Consider the following 10,163-nt stretch of genomic DNA (forward strand, 5'->3'; position numbering starts at 1 on the left):
AACGTATATATATGTTACATCGTGTGTATGAGTACCACGATGGATGCCACTTCACGTCAATAAACAGCTGATTTTGACGGACTTCGACGCAGACGTCTTTTTGTTTTCAATCGGAATATGTTTTAATTTTGTCAAAAGTTATGAAATTGAAGAGAACACACCACTGTTAGCATCGGTTTGCATTACAATAAGTGATATGGTTCGCACAGTGTACGATTTAATTTAGTGAATTGAATTTCAGTTGTGTAATTATTGACAATATGATGGACAAAAGTGGAAATAATTTTAACATGGACGATGCACGATATCGTATCAAACCCTATCAGCAAATAGCATCATCTTGTTCCGGTGCCATTATCACCTCACTGACAAGTAAGGCAAATTTGTAAAGAACTTCTGTCTCTGCTTTTTTGTTGTGTCCCGACTCTGTATCTACTCCTTCTGTTTGTACTTTTATGAAAGTTTGAGAATGGGGCAATGTTCCTATCAATTTCTTTATACAAAGGCTCTATACCTTTGGGTATAGAGCGTATAGAGCCTTAGCTTTATATCAAAATTCGTCATCAAGTTGTTCCTGAAACTCTTTCAAACTCTTTAAAAAATGTAGGTTGAATGTGACGATTAAATTCTTGTTGTTATCATGAATGATGATGACCTGCAACTTTTCATATTTATTCTACGACTGTGTTCATGATCTAACTAGCATATAACTGCTAATAAATCGAAAACATTGAAGTCATTAGCGTAAAACAGTCGAAATGAAGAGTACGGATCGGAGGACCTTTTTTGAATATCATCTTCATTATAGTTCAATCGATCGACGATTTACTTCAAACGCTATATTCTAATGTAAACATTTTGAAACTAAAAATTCGCTGAGAGATATTTCTGCATCCAATAGAAAATAAAACACACTCAGTTCCTTATCAGAGCACGTTGCCACTCCAGATTTCAGATAAAACTGATTGATACAAAAATTATAGAACTTCAATATTCCACTCATTAAATAAGATTCTTTCAATATCATACCATCTGCTCTGTCCTCAAACTCTGCGTTGAAAAATTATTGTCATTTTTTGGAGAGGAAATCTTCTAGTAATCGACTTTGGAAGAAGTAATGTTCAGATTTGCCTTAAGGATCGCAACACATCATATCATGCAAGGAACTCGGTGTAATAAGTCTGATAGTGGAATGGTTTGTAGTCAGTGTGAGTATGGATTTTAAGTTAAATCTATACTAAACAGGTCTACTTCAACTGCTATAAATCCTACTACCTTCGGACTATTGCCGTGTTCTCTACAATTCCATTGACTTTCTTTTGCACTATCCGAAATTGACCTGTTTTAAGCCTTATGTCAGAAACACTGATAAAAAGTGATAGTTTAGAAATTCGGTTTTAAATTACCTACTCCGAAGGATCACAATGACTGATTAGCTTAGCCTTTCACATACAGCGAGCATATCAGCAGTTTAACTATCGGATCTATTGCTTACTTTGATCTACGTATTTTGTAGAGGTTGATTGCAAATCTTTTACCTCATTCATTAAAAATGTCTTTTGCTATATAAGACCACAACACAACTGTCATAACTTGTCCTTGAATCCTCAAGTTGTTACCGACTAGAGATGAAAGGAACTTTCTAATGCTATCAGGTTCACTTCGATCTTCGACAGGTATTTGCGGATAAGGTCAAGTTTGCGGTTACTTTAACCGGAACCTGATCAGAAGTCACGAGACCTTGACCTTAATCAAAAATTAAGGTTTTCCTACGAATAGTCGTTCATATACTTTTTTAAAAGAATCGAAACTCAATCATCTGGCACTCCGATGTGCACAGCAATTTATTAATTCTTATCCCAATTTACCGTTTCAGTGACACCATTAGACGTAGTTAAGACTCGGTTACAGGTACAACAGAAGACCATGCTATCAAATAAATGTTTTGTTTACTGCAATGGACTCATGGACCATTTATGTCCATGTCCAACGAATGGTGATTTGGCAATGACGCGTAAACAATTACCGTATAACGGAACGATCGTAAGCATATATTGAACATAGTGAATTGGAAAATTTTAACGAATACAATCTCCACCTCTGGTTACAGGATGCATTCATAAAAATAAGTAGAAATGAGGGAATTGGTTCGCTGTGGTCTGGTCTGGGACCAACGCTAGTGCTTGCAATACCAGCAACTGTTATATATTTTGTTTGCTACGAGCAGCTTCGTGTTAGATACAAAGAGTATTACTTGAAACGATTTCCGGGTACGGATTGGGCTCTTTCTAGTGCTAAAGTCAACAACAAATTTAACTTTTATTCCTTTACAGAATCGGGTACTGCAGCATTTTCTATACCATTGCTAGCCGGAATGTCAGCTCGAGTGTTGTCCGTTACCGTAGTCAATCCATTAGAATTAGTTAGAACCAAAATGCAATCGGAAAAATTGAGCTATTTTCGTAAGTCGCAGAATTTTCTTCCTTTTTACCACTGTGTCTCATTGATCCGATTTTTTTCCCACTAAAATGTAGAAGTTGGTAAAGCCTGCCGCACAATGATCGCAAAGGAGGGTATCACTGGACTGTGGAAAGGTTTAGCTCCAACCCTATACCGTGATGTGCCCTTTTCCGGCATCTATTGGGCTTCATACGAATCGATTAAGAGTTATTCGAATGTTGTGAATCCAACATTTCACTTTAGTTTTGGTGCCGGAGCTGTGTCTGGTTGCGTAAGTAAATCTGAGACCGTTCCGTTTAATAGTCGTTTCAATAAATGGATTTTCTTTTCGGCACACACAGATAGCCGCATTCGTGACGACCCCATTTGATGTCGTGAAAACGCACAAACAAATCGCTTTCGGCGAAAAGTTCTTATATCCTACCGATAAATCGAACCGGCCAGATGTGAAACCATTGCAAATGTTATCTAACATTTACAGAGCGAACGGATTTCAGGGATTGTTTGCCGGTGTTACGCCTAGAATAATTAAAATCTCACCAGCATGCGCGATTATGGTAGCAACATTTGAATACGGCAAATCGTTTTTCTATCTACGCAATATCAATGCATCCAGATCGCAATCGAATAACGTTGACAGTAAAATGTTGTGGCGAAATTAGCGGAAGAGAGATTCCTAAATTGGTGAATAAAAAGAATATTTTTCATAATTGGACTTAGCGGCGAGTTTTTGTTAAGTTCCCGCAACTCATCGATCAGAAGACTGAGACAAGATTAATGGAAAATTCAAGGAAAATCAAATTCCTTGCTAACATTTACAAACATCTCTCGTATCTCATCCGTAATCATCACATTCTAAATGAAAAATTTCTCAAATGTAAATTGGTTTTGAGTTTATTTGCAATGATTGAAAATTCTACTTATAAAAAAGATTAATTCCTTGATCTTGTATTGCTTGTGTGGACAACCAATGAAACGATTTGTTTATGAACATGGCTAAAACAATAAGTAATCATAAACGAATCGGCTCTACATGTTGAAGCTGAGCTTCACTTAAACTTAAAAAAGATTGAGAAAAAATTGGGACAAAAATTAACAAATCAAAAATAAAAAGATTACAAAACTACTAGCCCATCCCACCCCTGATTTGATCGATTCAATAGTTCTCTTTTACAAATTACAATTGAATTTACAAGAAAAAGGACACCGAGACCATTGCTGGGCCCATTGCGTAGTGCTCTTCGAGTGTGGTTGTTGGTGTGATGATGACATTGATGGTTTTGTTGGTTTGTGTATGATGCGGTTGTACCTCACAGTACTCGTCTTTCCCACCCCTACACTACTACAGTCATTGTTTAGAACTCTTCCACTTCTTCATAATAGTCATCAGTCGGTGTGTCGCCTCCGATTTCTTCGTAATCCTTCTCCAACACGGCCATATCTTCACGCGCTTCTCCGAATTCACCTTCCTCCATTCCTTCTCCAACGTACCAGTGAACGAAAGCCCGCTTTCGAAACATCAGATCGAACTTTTCGTTCAGTCGACTGAATGCCTCCACCACAGCCGTTGTGTTCGCCAACATACAAACCGCACGAGAACTTTCAGCTAGTTCGGTGCCCGGAATCGCTCTCACCCGTTTGTCATTGATGCCAATTTTGAAGCCGGTCGGACACCAATCCACAAATGAAATGTGTCGCTTCGACTTCAGACTAGCAATCACTGCATTCACGTCTTTGGGCACAACATCGCCGCGATATAACATGCAACAGGCCATGTACTTGCCTCTGGCTGGATCACATTTGACCATCAAATTGGAACGATCGAAACAGGCATTCGAAATTTCGACGACCGATGTTTGTTCGTGTAACGCCTTTTGTAAGCTGTGCAACGGTGCGTATGACACTACCGGAAAGTGGACGCGTGGATACGGAACCAAATTCGTTTGGAATTCGTTGAGATCGACATTCATGCAACCGGAAAACCGAAGTGAAGCAGTGGTCGATGATACAACTTGAGCAATGATGCGATTCAAGTTCACGTAGCCGGGTTGATCGATGCCGATTTTCGTTTTACAAATATCGAATATTGCCTCGTTATCGAACATGAATGCCACATCTGAATGTTCTAGTGTCCCATGGGCCGTCAACACCGAATTGTATGGCTCCACAACGGCTGTTGATACTCTGGGCGACGGATAAATGCAAAATTCCAGTTTACTCTTCTTCGGAAATTCCATTGCTAAGCGTTCCATCAATAGCGTTGTGAAACCGGAACCAGTACCTCCACCATACGAATGGTAAATCAAGAAGCCCTGTAAGCCTTTGCACTGTTCGGCCATTTTGTGCACTTGCTCTAAAACATTATCGATCATCTCTTTGCCGATGGTGTAATGGCCACGCGCATAGTTGTTCGCAGCATCCTCTTTTCCACTCAATAGCGTGAAGGGACGAAACAGTGTCCTTAATGAACCATGCCTTATGTCATCAATGACCGATGGTTCCAAGTCAACGAAGACACTATTCGGGACATATCTACCGGCAGATGTTTCCATGAAGAATGTGGACGTATTTTCGTCGATCACTGGCTTCTCTTGCAAGCTGCCGTCCATATTGATTCCATGTTCGAGGCAGAACAATTCCCAGCTGGATGTGCCAATTTGAGCTCCAGCTTGTCCAACGTGAATTGAGATTATTTCACGCTGGAAAATATGAACAAAAAGGCGAATTAGACGAAGAAAAATCTGATTAAATTAAGCGCGCGGTATTTTCGACGTGGGCATTAGCTTACTAACGAATTAAATCGCGCCATTTTGAATTGGATAAGCGAAGCATTCGTTGTGCATGTTGAAATATCTCCAAAGCATTTCACCCAAAAAATTTAAATTACATCGAATCATAAACTAAGGGTCGCGATCCAACAATGATTTTCAAGATTAATAATGGACAAAAGTGGATCTGACACACTGATAAAACAATGCCGACGACTGTTCTCTTTGCAACATTTTTGATTTTCCCATTATGTTAAAAATGAGACTTTAAATTCGGCAACTCACCATTTTCAATTCGATGAAATAAAATTTTGAAAATTAAAAAAGGAAAAAACGCAGTCAAATTCACACAAGTCGACGAGTACAAAGACGAAATCGAAATGAAGTCGGCGAGTGCAGAACACAATTGACTTGATGAATGCAAGAAAACAAAACGGTAAATCTACAATCAATAGAATAAATGAACTCTTTGCACAAGGTAGAACTCCACAGAATGTTTCTTTGTCTGTTGTTATCAAATGTTGATGGAAATGTTAGGGGTGCCACCGATAAATTTGATTTTTTAGATAAGCCTGTCACATAAGGCCAGCATATCACTAAAGTACAATAGTCGAATCTGTGACTTCTAATCATCGAATATTTTCAAGAGATTTATCATCGCACGCTCAAATTCGCGGCTGGACAAGATGATTTTTCCTTCATTCGCTTTCTATGCAACACTATAAAGTTGTCACGTTCGGTAGATATTTGATTTTTAATTTTTTCACATACACCGCTTTTCCGGACGGAAAAGCGATTTTCCATTTTCCAGAAAAAAATTTAGCTCCACAGTTTTTCATGCTCAATCACATGAGATAAAGAAAAGAATCGAAAAACTTAAAGCGAGCGAGCCGACTTTTTCTGACACAAGGGGCTGGACTATCCAAGAAATTAAGCGCGCGGTATCGTCGACATTATTTTACATAATACTGCTACATATGTTAACCTGTTACAGGAGGCAAGCGTATGACCAGTATTATTATCGGGTGTATTACTTCCATCTATCATAAGTATTTTTAATCTGTTGATTTCTAATCTGGTACTTCATTTTTTTTAACGTGCATATTACATTATAAACGACCCTATTACCCAGAGCTTGTCATTATTTTTGTTGTCGTTATCGATAACAGATGAATAGCCGTATGTGACAGATGAACAAAAATATAGCACACATTTGGGGCTATCTCGAAGAAGGAAAAAAAATCAGCTGAGCTTAAGATAATTTGTTTTGGTGTACGGTAATCACCAGCACTGCATATCAGGTATCAATGGAAAGCTCGGCTTCGCCTCGGATCAATAAATTTCACATGAAAACTCCACTTTTCATCTTTTTATCTCTAGTCATGTAATAGTATATTACTATACAAGGGGTGGAATTTGATATTTCGTATCCAGATGAGTAAAAGTGTCCGAGGGCTTTAGCCCGAGGTACTTTTACTCATCGTGATACGAAATATCAAACTATTTCCCGAGTGTAGTATGACGTTTTCCTTTACGAAGGAGGGAAAGACTTTTCCCTAGGGACGGAAAGTCCATTTTCCCTCCCTAGTAAAGGAAATGACTATTTTTTCTTATTTTTAAGAAGATAAAAATGTTTTTTTCTGTCGTTTCTTCAGATGTTGTTGAATGAAATTTGATTTTTAAATCTGAAGTCTTATTCTCTAGAGGGTCCATGAATCAGACACTTTGTAAAAGGAAATACCTATAGTCGATGAAACAGTGGCTTTCCGAAATTCCGTTAAAGGAACAATATCAAGGGGGCGATGAGCTGACGGACACTTCGTATATGACATTGACATATACTATATGTAGTGGAGTTTATGAAAAAGTGATTTTTAGCAATTTCATTGAAGCGACAGTATCGAGTAGGTCTTTGAGTCGGTTGGTAAGGTATAAGGAACCGATTTAAAAATAATCAAAACGACTAAAAAAGTTGTCGATTTAGTTTTTGTCGATATTTTATGGAAATATAGTACAGAGATTCTTAGTGATGGGAAGTTATTAAGTAAGACAAAGAAAAAGTTCTAATGATGACTGATAGCAAAATTTAGCATAGAAACTGAATGATTTGGTTTCGATCTGTTGAAAATATTTATCTGAAAAAAGCAAGAGATTTTTGGTTATATTTCCGCCCGTTAAAGGTATAAACGGCGACGAATCATATCATTTGGATGGCTATTCATCAAATCAAAATACTCTGTAGATTGAATTCACACCTACCATAGAACAGAAAATGAAGGGACGAATGTGATGGATCTTTGCTGAATCTTTGATTAAAAAGCAAAGATTTATGTTAGCCTCTTTATTCTTAACTTAACTTTTTTTTAAATACAAAACTCTAGACTAATAATGTAATTAAATTTAAAAAAAAACAAGATTAATTAAAAAATAGTTTTATCGCTGAGAACTTACAAACAAAAGTTTTATAATAAAAAATCTAATTCCACTACAAGAAATAGAAATTGTAAAACATTTGAACTATTTAATAATAAAATATTTAATGACCTAGCTGATAATCTTTGCCCTTCGCATCCCTAAGTCACTTTCATTTCTGCGAATAATTTTAATAGTACTTTAGCCGCTAAATTCCCGGCGATATATTTTCTTTTTAATTGCAAGTGAGAAGCAACTTCAACAAATTACGTCCCTTGTATTATATACCATTTTATTTGACAAAACGTTTGGTTGTGCTCTTTTCAACAAAATTGCCTTTTATCTTCCTAAATTTTCTATTTATATTTGTCTTATGCTTCTATCAATGGCAACAAGTCTTCATACTAGTATTGTCACAAGAAATTGATTCGATTCGATGTTACTCACATGTAATGAACTTTGTCATAAAATGCCAGTCTGAAACGGTGATGTTTATTAAACTCATGCCCATAATTCGCAAGAATCGCCTAGATAAGACAACAATAACTTCTTTATGTATTCCAGGCATAAGTTATTACGCTACGGCTACAATCGTTTTTCTTCAAACTTCACTCACATTTCAGTTCTTAAAACCTGAGTAAATCCAATAAAAGGAACAATGTGCCAGAAAATACAGACTGGAATTTTATGCATTCATACATTCTAAAAGCGTTGTTTCCATAAAAACACATTTAATGACCGTCAGCCGCTTAAAATCGATTAAAACAAGGCACTCCTAGCATTTAAGTTCATGAAAATTGGTGATTAAAATCTAACAGTGTACACGTACCATATTGTCGAAAATGTTGATAGTGTGAATGCCGATGAACTATTGTACATACACTGGTCGATTTTGATCCATTCGTTAACACCTGTAAAGTGTGGTCAATTGCTAGGAATGCCTGGGTTGAGAGTAATTGAACATTGTATATGTGCGTTAATGCATTATCAATATAATCGGCAATGATCCTTTTCCTAAAATTTCCGAGCGAAGATAATGCTTGACTTTAACTTCTTCAAATTCTTGGAACCATCTTTTTGTTTAAGTTTTTTTTGTTTGGTTAGGTTATCAAATTTTAAATAGATTCGGTTTTTTGCTGTTTGACTAATATGTTTTGTGTGTTTCTTAACTTTACACTGATTGATGAACAAAACAAACGCACTTCAAGCAAAAGTGATACTCTAAATAGGGTACTGAAACTTGACAGTGCTCCATACAAAATTTTGCACTGTAAAAGAGTGGGGATAAAATTTCATACAAAAAGTACTCTATTTGGCAGCTGTCATAAATAGCACTTTTGCTTGAAGTGCGTTGACAAAACACATAGTGAAATCAAGCAGGAGATAGTAGAGATTAAAGTGAGTCTACTTAAAGTTTGACGACTTTATTTACCAATTTCTGTTTTTGTGTTTTTTTAGTATTACAAAGATTGATATAAAAATATATTTTTTTTATCTAGCTAGCTAGCTACTTTTTGGGCGATTTAAGTACGAATTCAGTTTTTTTTAATTTCATTTTTGCGCTAAAAGAGTTTTTGTTTTGATTTGCAAAAGTTTATCACTTCTTATCATTGTTTTGTTAATGTTCTGGTTGTAGGTTATGATATGGTTTTCCATTGCAAGAGTCAAACATTTAGATTCGTAAACTATGAATGTTTTCAGTGACGAAAAGACCTAACTACCTACAACTCTAACTATGTTTTATAATATTTTATACCACAAATCAAATGTGAGATAATTTTGTGCTTGCAGTTACCGTAGTGTCAAATAGAATCCCGTTCCGTTTTGCAGTTATGGTAATCTCTACAAAATTTATCACGTTGACTCTGTTCGCTTATTGACTCCAAAATCAAAATCTTGTTTCTTGGGTCATTACATGAGCTAACAGTTTTGTTATAAAACCCAACTCACTTGTGTGGCTTTTAGCAACAAGCTTCGGTAACTCTATTTTCGCAAGTGTAGAGTTTGTGTAGTCGAGCTGAAGGCGAGGCATACAACTACAATTGTCGAAAGGACATTAACCGAAGAAAGTTGCTCAAAATCACCCGAGTGAGTTTGTGGAACCTATACGAATACAGGCGACTGTATCATTATGTTATGTAGGATCTCACGTATCCACTAACAAACAAATTGAAAGACTTTTAAACAAGATGTTTAGAGCCTTAATGAACAACTGTATGCTGGAATAAGTGTGACCGGCAATATTGTGCGTTTTATCAGAAAGAAGTGGCCGGAATTTTTGTTACTATAATATGCAGCACCAACTCTTATAACTCAGCATTGGAAAGACACATAATTTAACCACTGTAACCACTGCAATATTAATAATTGAATTTTACGTATCTTACCATGTAAAGGGTATATGGAATTCAGTGTCCGATAAATTGTTAAGCTCACGAGCTCTACAATGTATGAGTCTTGTTCATTCAGTCAATTCTTGAGAAGCTATACCGGCAACAGCTACAATTAAATTTCCATTTTTAC

The 10,163-nt window shown here is 36.5% G+C and overlaps 2 protein-coding genes across 4 annotated transcripts; one reads left to right on the forward strand and one right to left on the reverse strand.

Moving 5' to 3' along the window:
- The first annotated feature begins 93 nt into the window (after positions 1-93).
- LOC119081508 (solute carrier family 25 member 40-like) lies at positions 94-3,179 on the forward strand. 2 transcript variants are annotated; one of them, XM_037190527.1, is made up of 6 exons: positions 94-372; positions 1,877-2,043; positions 2,111-2,270; positions 2,334-2,462; positions 2,535-2,731; positions 2,802-3,179. In XM_037190527.1, exons 1-6 carry the CDS (start codon positions 261-263, stop codon positions 3,120-3,122), a joined length of 1,086 nt encoding a protein of 361 aa, XP_037046422.1. In that variant the 5' UTR covers positions 94-260; the 3' UTR covers positions 3,123-3,179. The 2 variants fall into 2 exon arrangements, with proteins under 2 accessions (XP_037046422.1, XP_037046414.1); XM_037190519.1 differs by having other exon boundaries at positions 96-372; positions 2,111-2,462.
- Positions 3,180-3,338: 159 nt separating this feature from the next.
- On the reverse strand, positions 3,339-5,662 carry LOC119081493 (tubulin alpha-8 chain-like). Of its 2 annotated transcripts, XM_037190508.1 has the most exons (3): positions 5,514-5,662; positions 3,795-5,159; positions 3,339-3,602 (listed from the first exon to the last, which is right to left on the reverse strand). In XM_037190508.1, exons 1-2 carry the CDS (start codon positions 5,514-5,516, stop codon positions 3,816-3,818), a joined length of 1,347 nt encoding a protein of 448 aa, XP_037046403.1. In that variant the 5' UTR covers positions 5,517-5,662; the 3' UTR covers positions 3,339-3,602; positions 3,795-3,815. The 2 variants fall into 2 exon arrangements, with proteins under 2 accessions (XP_037046403.1, XP_037046395.1); XM_037190500.1 differs by having other exon boundaries at positions 3,339-5,159.
- Between the last annotated feature and the right edge of the window lie 4,501 nt (positions 5,663-10,163).

This window comes from Bradysia coprophila, chromosome X (assembly GCF_014529535.1).
Source record: "Bradysia coprophila strain Holo2 chromosome X, BU_Bcop_v1, whole genome shotgun sequence".
NCBI lineage: Eukaryota > Metazoa > Arthropoda > Insecta > Diptera > Sciaridae > Bradysia > Bradysia coprophila.